Source organism: Peromyscus californicus, unplaced genomic scaffold, assembly GCF_007827085.1.
Source record: "Peromyscus californicus insignis strain IS unplaced genomic scaffold, ASM782708v3 Scaffold_3__1_contigs__length_106647218, whole genome shotgun sequence".
In the NCBI taxonomy this organism is placed as follows: domain Eukaryota; kingdom Metazoa; phylum Chordata; class Mammalia; order Rodentia; family Cricetidae; genus Peromyscus; species Peromyscus californicus.
The window spans coordinates 54,024,313-54,037,969 of record NW_026294551.1 but is presented as its reverse complement, the minus strand read 5'-3'; the positions used below and the strand labels follow the sequence as shown (position 1 = coordinate 54,037,969).

At 48.4% G+C, this 13,657-nt stretch overlaps 1 protein-coding gene across 5 annotated transcripts in view; it reads left to right on the top strand.

Annotated features, from left to right (window-relative positions):
- Positions 1 to 12,429, top strand: part of Myh10 (myosin heavy chain 10) — a 134,666-nt gene extending 122,237 nt beyond the window's left edge. For all 5 annotated transcript variants that reach the window (XM_052756772.1, XM_052756775.1, XM_052756776.1 and 2 more), the window contains 7 exons: positions 4,583 to 4,711; positions 6,041 to 6,129; positions 6,838 to 6,961; positions 7,034 to 7,242; positions 8,554 to 8,662; positions 9,842 to 10,014; positions 10,739 to 12,429. In XM_052756772.1, coding sequence (XP_052612732.1) covers positions 4,583 to 4,711; positions 6,041 to 6,129; positions 6,838 to 6,961; positions 7,034 to 7,242; positions 8,554 to 8,662; positions 9,842 to 10,014; positions 10,739 to 10,883 — 978 coding nt within the window. In that variant the 3' untranslated portion in view covers positions 10,884 to 12,429. The remainder of the gene's footprint in view (positions 1 to 4,582; positions 4,712 to 6,040; positions 6,130 to 6,837; positions 6,962 to 7,033; positions 7,243 to 8,553; positions 8,663 to 9,841; positions 10,015 to 10,738) is intronic.
- The last annotated feature ends 1,228 nt before the right edge of the window (positions 12,430 to 13,657 follow it).

The following is a 13,657-nucleotide window of genomic DNA, read 5'->3' as shown; positions in this document are numbered from 1 at the left end:
TCCACACACGATGAAACTGAAGCTGGGAGACAGTGTAAGCACCCAGCTGTCACACGGAGCTGCTGTCCCCTGGGTACTGGATTTGCTTTTGAGACAGAACTGGGGGCGGGGGAGGGCAGGAGGAACATCTTTGCTGGAATTTGGTCCTGTGTCCCCTCAACACCCTCAAGTAATATTCTCCACCCAGCCATATCCCCAAAAGGAAGTAGTGTGGCCTTCCTCCTACAGGGCTGCGAATGTAACCTTTTCAGACAGCTCCAATCATCACTCTGCTGCCCAGAAGACAGTTTTATGGCCACAGTGAGAAAAGGGGACCTCTAGTTATTCATGATACCAAGCCAGTGCAGGGTGGCACCTCTCCTCTGTGGTTGGGTATAGGCATTGCTAGGAAAGGGTATGAACTGGGAGCAAAACTTGAGGAAATTCTCCTTCCTTTAACTTTGTGATTCTACATCTTGAACATGCCTTCAACAACTCCCTTAGCCAAAGCCTTTGTAAATGTAAATGAGCCACCAGCCACTGCCTGAGGGCTGTGTGTGGAAGAGCAGCAGGAAGCTGCCTGACAGAGGAGATGCCACAGGAACACGTGCAGACAGATCACGTCAACGCCTCTGTGGGAGACTGTCTGTGGACAGCAGCTTTGTGGGCAGTGGCTTCGCTTTTGTGTACTTTCTTTAAAGCTGAGGAGAGGCCTGGAGTTATAAGAGCACTTGTTGCTCTTGCCCAGGACCAACCTTTGATTCCCAGCACCCATTCACATGGTGGCTCACATGAACTATACTCCAACTCCAGGGGATCTGTTGCCCTCTTCTGGCTTCCACGGGTACTGCATGCATATGTGGTACACATGCACACCCACAGGCAAAACACTCACAATTTTTTTTTTTTAATTTAGTCTTTCAAGATAGGATTTCACTGTTTAACAGCCTTGGCTGTCCTGGAACAAGCTCTGTAGACTGGGCTGGGCTCAGACTCACAGAAATCTCCCTCTTAAGTGCTGGAATTAAAGGTGTGTGCCACCACCACCCAGCTTTAAAATTTTAAATGTTTTAAAGCTGAATACAAATGTTTTTACTTTGGCTTGATAATTACAAAAACCATTTTTCTTTACCAAAAGGAAAAAAGAAAAACCAAAATACAGAATTTTTATTGGCAGCTGTTTATTGAGATGTGTTCACATACCATAGAACCTGTTTCATTTCCTTTGGTTTGGGGTTTTGAGGTGTGTGTTTATCCTGAGTTATAGAACGCAGTGCTAATTACAGCCTTTCCTAAAGAAGCCACATACCTATTAGCTGGCATTACCATCTCCTCATTCCCCGTCTCTGCCACATCCAATGTGAATGTGCTACACTGACTTGGTGTGTCTTTATTGGCCATGTCATAGAAATGAAATCCTACAATAGATGGATTTTTGTGGCTACTTCTTTCACGTAATGCTTTTCAAGCCTTATCCGTGTTGTAGCATGAATAAGCACTTTGTGGCTTTATTACTGAATAATCCCACTGTACGGATATACAGATGAAACATGCAAATCACATTTTGTTCATCCATTCAAAGCTAGAAGCAGTGGGCAGTTTCTACTTTTTGGCTATCATGAAATTCACTAATATGAACAGTCTTGGTTATTTTTCTATTGTGCTAAGACACAATGATCAAAATAACTTACAGAGTAATGCATTTGATTTTGGGCTCACAGTTCCAGAGGGTTAGAGCCCATGACCATCTTGTCGGGAGCATGGCTGCAGGCAGGCACAGTACTGGAGCAGCAGCTGAGAGTGCCCCCTGGAGCCATAACCAAAGGCAGAGAAAGAGCTAACTGGGAATGGTATGGGTGTGGGCTTTTGAAAGGCCTCAAAGGCCACACCCACTTATCCTTCCCAAACAGTTCCACCAACTAGGGACTGAGTACTCAAATATATGAGCCTCTGGAGACCATTCTCATTCAAACCACCACACCCATCCATTTGTATGGCTATGTGTTTTCAGTTTCCTGATCTTTTCTTTCACCTGAGTGCCAGATAATACAATATCTGTATTTAACTTTTGGTTTTATGTCTGTTTGCTTTTAGAGACAGGGTCTCACTGTGTAGTCTCGGTTGGCCTTGAACTCAGAGACCCACCTGCTTCTGCCTCCTAACTGCTGGGATTAAAGGTGTGTCCCACCAAGCCTTCCTTTGTGTTTAACTTTGGCAGTTTTATTCACGGTGACTGCTGCACTCTTTTGCTAACAACATATAAGCATTTTGTTCTCTCTACAGCCTTTCCAAACATTGCTAATCTGCATTATTTGGTTCTAGCTATTTCAGTAGGTGTGAAATGGTTCTTCATTGTGGTTTGTGTGCTTCAAATGTGTGCACGTGCTCATGGGTACTGAGACCAGAGGTCACCATCGTCCTCAGTCATACTCCACCTTGGTGTTCTTTAGTACCTCTCACTGAACCTGGAGCTCAGAGATTCAGCTGGACTAGCCGGCAACAGGTTGCAGGAATCCTCCTGTCTCTACTCCCCTGCACTGGAATTACAGGCACTCAGTCAGCTTTTGTGGGTGCTGTGGGTCTAAACTTGAATCTTCTGTTTATTTGGCAACCACTGTAACAGCAGGTACCCCTGCAGTCCCTCTCACTGTGCTTTCCATTTGCATCTTCGTACTGACTAATGGTGCTGAACATCTTTTTATGTGCACACTGTACATTATGTTTTACATTTAAAAACATGATGTCCTCTGATCCTGCCTGGGAATCTTTTCAGCTGCACTGTCTTAACAATTTAGTTGAAACACTGAAATTTTGTATATTCTGGCTGTAATTTTTCAAGGATTTATCATGTGGTTTTGAGTTTTTTCTGTGTATGCATAATGGGAGGGGGCACTGCACAGCACATCTGTGGGCACTGCACAGCACATCTGTGGAAGTCGGAGGGAGACTCTGGAGCCAGTTCTCACCTTCCACCTTCCCAAGTGTTACTCAGCTCAGGTCAGCAGGCTCACACACAAGTGCCCTCACCCACGGAGCCACCTGGCCAGCCCTGGATGCAGTGTTTTAGGAGATAGATTATTTCAAAACGTTGTCTATTCAGGGGATATTGTCTGTAGCACAAGCATTTTTAATTTGGGGCCGAGGGTATAGTATAGCCCAGTTGGTAAAATGTTTTTCTGGAATGCACAAAGCTCCACGTTTGAGCTCAGTACGACATGAAGCCTAGCTGTGGTGGTGCCATCCTGCTATCCCAGCACTTGGGAGGTGGAGGCAGGAAAATCAGAAGTTAAAGGTAAGCCTCAGCTCCACAGCAGGTGTGAGGCGAGCCTGGTTAACTTGGAGACCCTGTTTCCAAAAGAGAAAAACAAGCTTTTAATTTTCAGTGGAGTCCAGTTTTCTCTCCCCGTGTCTACTCTACACAGCCACCCGCTCGGAGGTTGAGTTAGTCCTAGGTGTCTTCTAGGAGTTTTTGTTGTGTGGCGTCAGGTGCAGATACAGCTCCAGTCTTCTGGCTAGGCATATCCAATGTCCTGACCCCGTCTGTGGAGTGTTGTCCCCACTGGATATCTTGGCACACTCCTGTATCTATTTCTGGGCTCTCAATCCTATCCTGTGATCTGTAGGCCTGGTATGTGCACCTACCTCACTGTTTGTGATTACTGTAGCTTGTACCACATTTTGAAATTGGGAAGTACAGCTGGTCAAGGTTCATTCATTTTCAAGATTGGTTTTGGCTATTTGGGCTGGATTCCTTACAATTCTGTATGAATTTTAGGATTAGCTTAAATCACTGAGCAAAAACAAACAAACAAAAAAGGCAATCTTGAATTCTAATTGGTTGGCAGTAGCTTAATTTGCGCATTAATATAATTCCTCTGGACATGAATTTCTTGCTTCTTGCTATGTATATCATCTTTAATTTCTGTCTGACATTCTATAGTCTTTGGTATATGTGTTCTACACATCTTTTAAGTTTGTGCCTAGCTATCTATACTTAATTTTATGCTTATTGTTGAATGCAACTTCTGTGTATTTGCCTGTATCTATCAATCTTAATGAAGTCAATTACTAGCTGTAATGGCTTTTTTAGTATCCTAAAGTGAAGGTATCCTAGGTGAAAGTCATGCCATAAACCCACTAGGTTTATTCCTTTCTTCCCTGGTTGGGTCTTTCTTGTCTTGTTGAATTATCTGGGCTGGACTTTCCACTTCCGGGTTAAGCAAGAGCTTTTGAGACTGGGCCTCTCTACTTGATGGTCTTCAAATTAAAACCCCCTTCTCTTCAGTACATGTGGAATATATTTCTAAGGAAAAGGTGATTCGATCAGATTCGACCTCTGCAAATGCCGAGGTGACATGGGTTTTATATTAATGCATTTGTGTCTGTCACACAGCAGGTGACCCACTTGGTCATGGCGTAGATTCCGTGTTTACATGCTACCATGCAGCGTGTTCGCTCCTGTTGAGGGTTTTCCAGTATTTACACGGTGTGTCTGTCAGGCTGGGATCTTGTGGTAGCTGTCTAACGTCTGTATACTTTGTACGATGAAAGAGTACTGAGAATGAAAACTCCTCTCTCGAACGACTTTGGTATTTAACCTCAGGCACAGATGAAGGATTACCAGCGTGAACTGGAAGAAGCTCGGGCGTCCAGAGATGAGATTTTTGCTCAATCCAAGGAGAGTGAAAAGAAACTGAAGAGTCTGGAGGCAGAAATCCTTCAGTTGCAGGAGGTGTGTTTTCTCCGTCGTCCACATGTTCAGCAAATGCTTGTCCTTAGGATCACTCTGAGATTAAGTGTATTTTGTGACCTTCACGGTGTGGTTGCAGTTCAGCACAAATGTTGCTTGCTCAGGTACACTCCTGATTAGGAACTGGTCCACAGCCTTCTAGAATTTGCCCCCCATGAGAAAGGAGAGATCGTTATTTAACGTGAGCTTTGAGTTAGCGCCCCCAGTAGGGTTGCTGTTTCACACAGAAGTACTGTTCTGTTATAGTAAGAGAAATGGGCTTCATTCTGGAGGGGAACATCTTAAAACAAGTAATTTTCATTCACCATTTCTTAAGGTCTCCATCATGAGTAGCATGGAGAATAGAATTCTACCCATGGAATAAGGCACCCTTGAGTATATACATCTCTGTATATATTTTCAAGATCTCCTCAAAAGATAGTTAACCCGAAATATTGGCGTGAAAACGGTTCCTATGAGAAAACACCAGTCCAGGTGTACAGCAGCTGGGCGAGGAGACACTGTCAGTCAGGGAGGGCTGAAGAGAAAAGGAGCGCCTTAGGTGGTAGGGTGAGAAAGAAAATGAAAACCGGATCACATGTGGAGCAGAACCCAGGTTTACCCTGCACGCCAGCTTCCGGTCCTTTCATGCTTTCTATTCTGTTATCTTCTGTTTGTGTCTATTTCCCGTGGGTTACTTTTCCCTTTCTGTGAGGTGTGCGCGCATGCGCCCACGAGTGAAGCCAGGGCCTCCAGCATGCTGAGAACACACACTCTACACTAAGTGGATGACTCCTGAGCTTGGAGACTCTTGTCTAACACAAACTTCTCTCTGAAGTTCTACTTTTAGTCTGTCCCACAGATTTTGATACAGGGTGACTTCACTGTCACTTAATTCTGTATTTTTCTAATTTCCATTAATGGCTTCTTTAATCCACTACTTTAAAAGTGTGGCTTACATTTCCAAGTACATGGCACTTACTTTCTTAGTGGCTTTCTAGTTCAGCATACCACGGTCAGTAGCTCCAAGGCTTAGAACATGCTGTGATTTGGTGTGATTTGGTGTGACCAGGGTTTCCATGGGGCTCAAGGTTAAAGCTCGTGCTCCATAATGGTAAAGAACAGGCTGGGTTTTATGTGTACACTGGGGTACAGCCACTCCACACAAGGGACAGTGAAACACTTCCTTGGCGGCGTTTTCTTTTAGGGATCTGGTAGCACATCTCACCTCGGCACTTAGCCAGCCCTGTCTTGTAGACTGCGGTGTGTGGAAGCATGACTAGAGTGAGGGAAAAGATAATGACCAGGGTCTTACTCGGTAAATTCATGCAGGAGCTGGCCTCATCTGAGCGAGCCCGCAGACATGCTGAGCAGGAGCGAGATGAACTGGCTGATGAGATCGCCAACAGCGCCTCTGGCAAGTGAGTCTCCCGCAGCAGCGATGGGTGTGTAGGGAGCGTTGGCACTTGGCCTACCCTCTCCAGCCATGCCTCTCTGCCCTCAAGCATGTGCACTCACAAAGGCTGGGGTCAGTCACCTGACATTCAAGAGTTAAGTGGGCTTGCTCATCTGTTCAGGTCTAAAGGATGACCACAAGTCTGGATAGACTCGGGCACTGCCTGTCACACACAACACACATGTGTGTACACACCTGTGCCAGTCCAGTGGCTCACACACAACAGACATCCATGAACTGCACTGGCCTGGCACTTCAAGGCCTCACTTCCAGATTCACTGGCTTGGCAAGTAGCTTCCTTATAACCTTGCTCTGATAGATATTTTTAGTGATCAGTTCTTTTGCCCAGTTAAGCTGCTTTCTCCTCGGGAGTGCTGGGACATCATGACAGTTTGTGCCAGGATTACACAGTCTCATCTGAGATCCTGGCTGCATTCCGGAGGCAGAGGTAGCAGCAGGGAGGTCACTGGGAAGTCACCACACTGGTTCAGAGGGCAGTGCCAGGACCAGGAAGACAGATGTGGGCAGGGAAGAGAACTGGGTGAGGGTGGGGCTTGGCCATGGATGAGGGAGAGATGGGGGAAAGACATCATCAGGAGTGATGCTCGGGTCATCCAGCGACCTCACAGTTCTCGGGTTGTGCGTCTCTGCTGATGCCCTTCCTTATGCCTAGGTCTGCCCTGCTGGATGAGAAGCGGCGCCTGGAGGCTCGGATCGCACAGCTGGAGGAGGAGCTGGAGGAGGAGCAGAGCAACATGGAGCTGCTCAACGACCGCTTCCGCAAGACCACTCTGCAGGTGCGTGGGGTCTGTCCCCGGGAGAGGCGCTTTGCTTCCACACAGGTTAGCTAACCGTCTCTCCTCTTCTAGGTGGACACACTGAACACAGAGCTGGCAGCGGAACGCAGCGCCGCCCAGAAGAGTGACAATGCCCGTCAACAGCTGGAGCGACAAAACAAGGAACTGAAGGCCAAGCTGCAGGAGCTAGAAGGGGCTGTCAAGTCCAAGTTCAAGGCTACGATCTCGGCCCTGGAAGCCAAGATTGGGCAGCTGGAGGAGCAGCTCGAGCAAGAAGCCAAGTAAGATGCTCTTGTAGGCCTCAGACTGCCTGCCTTGACTGCTGTAGACCGACCAGGCTCCAGGCCACATCAAGACACAGAAGTGCCCCTTACAATAGGGGCACCAATGCAGGGCACATCCCTCACCGTAGGGGCACCAATGCAGGGCACGCCCCTCACCGTAGGGGCACCAATGCAGGGCACGCCCCTCACCGTAGGGGCGCCAATGCAGGGCACGTCCCTCACCGTAGGGGCGCCAATGCAGAGGATGTGGTAGCACAAGTACATGTGACCTGCACAGGAGGTAGAAGGTCCTGTGAGCTGTGAGAGAAGTGCTCAGAGGCTGAGGCTCTGCCTGGCCCTGCTGGAAGCCATCCTATTGCCCTGTGACTTCCCAGCACCTGCATCGTGAGGTGCTCATTCTCTAGCAGATTAGAAATGCAATGTAGCACAAAAGCATTTATTCCCTCCCCTATCCCCACCCCCCCACCTCCTCGCAGTTCCCACCACACCCAAAGAAGCGTGGTGAAACTGAGCGTTGCACAGGACAGAATGAGCAGGCAGCTACAGCACCCCCAGAGCCACCTTGTTGGGGAGCATGGGACCCAGAAATGCAGGACCAGCGCCCTCCCGACCTGCAGTCCCAGAACTGCATTTGCACTCCACTGCGCAGGAGTGTGCGCAGGTGTAATCAGTGAGATGTGGTTAAGGCTTTCACTAACAAGTTCTAACTTGCCTGTTGACCTGACCCCACCAGATCCAGGTAGGAGGGAACTTTTCCCATCTGCAGGGACCCTCCCTGTCAGTCGCCTCTAAATGGGCAGCAGTCCCAGGGAACCGTGGTGATTTATTTCACTTCTGCGTGGTGTGTGGGGTGTGGTGTTTTCATCAGCTCTAACAGCTGCCAACATTTTTGGTTTTTCGAGACAGGGTTTCTCTGTGTAGTTTTGGTGCCTGTCCTGGATCTCGCTCTGTAGACCAGGCTGGCCTCGAACTCACAGAGATCCACCTGGCTCTGCTTCCCGAGTGCTGGGATTAAAGGCATGTGCCACCACCACCCAGCTTCTTTTTCTTTTTTAAGTGATGACCACAGGTCTGTTTACTATGATTAATAGGTGTATGTGATATATGCTATTCAGGACACTCAATACCTGTGTGCATGGGAACAAATAAATGCTGTGTTGTACTGAAAGGCAATCCCTACTTCAGGCTTCCGGGAGGTCTAAAAAGGCATTCCAATGTGCATCATTTTCCAAAGAAAAAGAACTTCAAAAATATTTCCCCATTGAACATTAATTTCAAGACTTCAAACCGCTGTGGTCATTTTGACAGGGACCGAGCAGCCGCTAACAAACTAGTCCGTCGGACAGAGAAGAAACTGAAAGAAATCTTCATGCAGGTTGAAGATGAGCGGCGACATGCAGATCAGTATAAAGAACAGGTAGGAGGGGGCTGGAGACACGGCTCAGCGGTTAAGAGCGCGGGCTGCTCTTCCAGAGGACCTGGGTTCAATTCCCAGCAACCCCATGAGTGGCTCACAACCATCTATAGTAGGATATCATGCCCTCTTCTGGCCTGCAGGTATACATGCAGAGACAGCACTCTTACATAAAATACAAATAAATTTTCGAAAGAAGAGCAGGTGGGAGAAAACCGGTGGGGTGAAGGTCACCACCCTGGAAATGCTTCAGCAAACAAGTCAGAATTAAAAAAAGTTTTTGAAAACTCTTAATTATGGTGTTTTGACTGGCATGCAACATCCCATGTTTCCACCAGTTACAATGAGGAAAGAGCCACTGAGGCTTTGAGGTGTGAGCCCTAGACCAGATTTTAAAGTAGCATTCAGCTTCTTCCACTAAACTGCTTCACAGGCAGTGAAAGTTTTGCTCAGTTTCACTTCTGTGCCTAGAATAGTTCAGGAAACTGGATGGAGGTAAGTTGGGGAGATGGTAAACAACAGAAATTAGGGACATGTGAAGAACATATGTCCATGTGCACACAGCCTACTACGAACGCACAGTACTGAAGTGCTCACCCATACATGCCTGTAATCCAGTAGAGATCAAGATCAAGTCAAGACCACCCCTTGCCTGCAGCCTGTGCATGCCTCCCCCTGCAGTCTCCCCACACTGGGTGAAGGAACACCACTGGGGGATAGCTGCCTTTGGCCAGACCCTCGGGGCCTTTGCTTCTCTACTTGCCAGCTGTAACCATAAGGCACCAAGCAGTAGTCCCTAAAGTCTAGGAGCAAAGGCGCCATGGTGGGTTCTTAAGAGGCTGGTGCGTACTGCACTCTCCCAGGGTGGCTGGGCTTGAATCCAGTGTGCTGTGGAAACAGCCATGCTTCATGAGGGTGGAGGCATCTGGACAGTCTTTGTCCAGAGTGCTGGCCTACATGTGTGGATGGAAAACTAGATTGTTTCTTCTACAGAAACTCAGGGATAAGGCAGTTTTAAGCTCTGATTGTGTAGCTTGCTCTGTAAATACTGGCTTTTGCTAAATGAAGGTACATAGAAGAGCTTTGGACCAGCCCTGAAACGTGTGTATGCTCACAAGATGTCACACAGAGCCATGCTGACCCAGATTCTCTGTTTGCCTTTCCTTCCTGTAACTCCCCAAGATGGAGAAGGCCAACGCTAGGATGAAGCAGCTTAAACGCCAGCTGGAGGAAGCTGAAGAGGAGGCTACACGTGCCAACGCATCCCGGCGTAAACTCCAAAGGGAACTGGACGATGCCACCGAGGCCAACGAGGGCCTGAGCCGTGAGGTCAGCACTCTGAAGAACCGGCTCAGGTAAGTGTTCAGGGAGGACATGGTGGGCTGGCAGGCTTGCTCTGTGGAGGCCCGTGTCTGGAATCCTTGCAGTCGAGATTTATGACCTTTGTAGTAATGAGTGGGGGAAAGCAGAGAGGCAGACCAGTGGAACACATCCGTCTGCAGTCTGGCCTGGTGTTGGTCCACATCCAGACATCTACATTGGAAGAGAAGCCACAGCCTCCACACGGGCAGGGCAAGAGCTCCTGGTAGGACCTGATTGATACACCAGCACTCCTCACTGCTCCTCTGCAGGACAGTGAGGAGGTCCAAAAGCATAGTGAGAGTGAACGGTGTACATACACACACACACACACACACACACACACACACACACACTCTCCCCACCCCCCCAAGAAAAGCCGGGGAGCCAGCACAGGCCTCTGTCTAGTGGGCAAAGGCTGCGGTGTCTTGCTTTTGTGTGGCCAGTAAACTGAAACTTGTTTTTTTAAAGGACTGTGAAATACAAAAACAAAGCTTATTAAGGTTTTGCTATCTGTCCTTTCAAGGATGGTTGTGTGGAGACAGAGCTTCCTCACCATGTCTATCGGAGGCCTTTCGGAGTAGAGCATCCCCCCCACCCCCACCCCCACCTCCAAGACTGCGATGGCCCAGGCTGGGGTAGAGGGGTAGGGGTGGAGAATGAGCATTGTTTGGGGTGGAACAGCCCAACAGCCACATGCTCCTGTGCTCTCTCTCCCAGGCGGGGTGGCCCCATCAGTTTTTCTTCAAGCCGATCTGGCCGGCGCCAGCTCCACATTGAGGGGGCATCACTGGAGCTATCGGATGACGACACGGAAAGTAAGACCAGTGACGTCAATGAGACGCAGCCACCCCAATCAGAGTAGTCGTGGGAGGCTGGAGGTGACACAGGACAGGCCGAACTCAACCCAGCGCTAGTCTGCTTGAGCCCTGCACTCGGGAATGGCAAGCTCCGGGATTCCTCACAGGCAGATCAACTGTGTCTTAAGGCTTTGCGGCCTGCGCGGACTGTATCCTGCTTCAGACTAGGTACAATTGCCCCCTTTTGATATATACACCTCCACCAGACATGCGTATTAAACTGACTGTCTCATGGTTGCATCTATTTTCCATAGACTCATCAAGAGACCACTTTATGACACATTAAGAGGAGATAACCCTTTTTGAAACAAATTCTAGACCCTTTGTTGCCAGTCGCTGGGCCTGGGGCTGCCCCAGGATCGTTGCTCAGTTGCTCTGCATGCTCTGTCGAACTGACAGGAACCTTAGTTCTGTGTTCATGTGGCCCTGACCCCTCAACCACATCCAGTCTCCTAGAACATTGTGAACCTTCCTTCGCTTGTATCATTTCCTTTGAATAATGAGCAAACTGTGAAAGGGGCTTTGGAGGCTTAGGAGGGGTGGGTTGGATTGGGGAAGCAGCATCGATTTGGGGTTATCCTGCCCATCTCCCAAGGGGTGGCCCTGCCCCTCAAATTTATGGTGTCCCCACCATCTCATGTGAAGAGTCTTTGGCCCAGGGCTGTCTGCGCACGGAGAGGGTAGTGGCCACAACCCAGCTAAGGCACCCCAGGTGGCAGCCATCACAGTGACTTCCAGGCACTCTCCCAAAGTGTCTGGCTTGCTGGGATGAGTGAGCCGCTGTGACCCTTGAGAAGCTCACAGAAGTCCTCTCCAACCAGCCAGACCCTCCTGCTGACCTTGCAGATTCAGCCACTGCTTTGAGCCCAAAATGGGAATATTGGTTTTGTGTCGGAGGTGTGTTCCAAGTTTGTCAATGAGGCTATAGGACCTCGAGAACAGATGCCATCTGCCTGAATGTTGACATGCCAGTGAGTGTGTGATCCTTCCTTTTTCCTTTTCCCTTCCTTTGGACAGTGTTACAGTGAACACTTAGCATCCTGGTTTTGGTTGATAGTTGAGCAAACTGACATTACAGAAAGTGCCTTAGACACTACAGTACTAAGACAATGTTAAATATATTATTTGCCTCTCTAACAACTTCATGTATTCAGTTTTGACTGTGCTTCATATCATGTACCTCTCTAGTAAGTAGTATAAACAAACATTCAGTGACAGCAAATCAGTGTTAATGACAAATCCCGATCCTTGGCAATGTGCTGGAAAACACAGACCTTTTGGGTTAAAAGCTTTAACATCTGTTAGGAAGAACTTGTCACATGGGTTTGGAATCCTTGATTTCCCCTGTATGGATTGTACTGGCTGTTGACCACCAGACACCTGACTGCAAATATCTTTTCTTGTACTCCCATATTTCTAGACAATGATTTTTGTAAGACAATAAATTTATTCATTATAGATATTTGCGCCTGCTCTGTTTACTTGGAGGAAAAAGCACCCGTTGAGAACAAACAGACCTCAATAAACAAGAATAATCATGTGAACATGGAATCTGTTTCCTCACCTTCTGTTCTTGGTTTACCATCTGTGACCTGACTGGAGGGGGCGTTACGCACACCTGATTCCTGAACCAGGTCTCCCAGAAACCAGCAAATGCTTGCATCCTTTGGATGCCTGTCGGCAGGGAACAATGGAGGAGGGCTTGGCCCCATCAGTGAAGACTAGGTCAGAATGTTTGTAAGGGGTCCTAGAAGTCTGGGACTGTATGTTTAGACAGAGTGCACGTGGGAACCAACTGGGGAGGAGTTGCTGGCTCCCCACAGGCAGCCTTCTAGTGTGGACCATCTGGGGTTATTTACAGAGAAACCCCAGGGGAGCATGAGGTGAGCAGGCTGATGACTCCAGTGTAAGCCTAGCAGGCGTGCAGACCCAGGAAGGTACATTTAGGCTCTTGAACACAAGGACGTAGGAAACTGTCCCAAGCACGGGAGAAGACAGGTGAACAGCTCTGGACCGCGTCTAGTTCCTGAGTCCACAGAGACACGAAGTAGAAGGAACCACTGATCCCTAAACAATTCCTCACTTTGTAGTTCGGTGTACTCTGAAAATCTATTGTACTCCTAGGCATGGTTATGCACATTGTAATCGCAACACTGTGCTGATTCCTAGCCTGCCGGCTTGAAGGCACGCTTCCAAAGTCCTGATACCAGGAAACCTCCAGGCCCTCTGTTTCTCATCAGCTAAGATGTCCTTCTATCCAACAGCCCTATTGCTCTGGTTTGACTGACCACAACCTGTTCCCCCAAAGCCAATGCTACTGAGGGACAGGTATTAAATACAAGAGGAAGAACACTAGAAAGCAGGCAGCCTTGCCCCCACCTCCCTCACAAAAACAAATGGCCAGACATTAGACTCTGGAAGGGAGAACTGATGGCTTCTCTTCCTGAGTCCCAAGAGGTCTGAGAAGAAAGCCTGTGGCCTCCATGGGCTGCCTGGCCCCTCTGCTTCCTACCCTCCTGAGACACTAACAACAGTCTCCACTGGTCTAGGCTGTCCTAGACCAGCTCAGGACCAGACCCTGCAGTCAGTCCACTCCTGTCTGGTGAAATAGTTAACTGTCGGGAATGTGACATGAGGCTATGGAAGGGTATGTTTACCTCATGGTGCTGTATTATATTGCCTATGTGCTATGCCAAGAAGTGAGCAGAGATCCTTCAACCCCCTTGAGTCTAGAAATTCAGTCTGACTCATTACAGCAGTGTGGTCGTCTCTGTTTTCA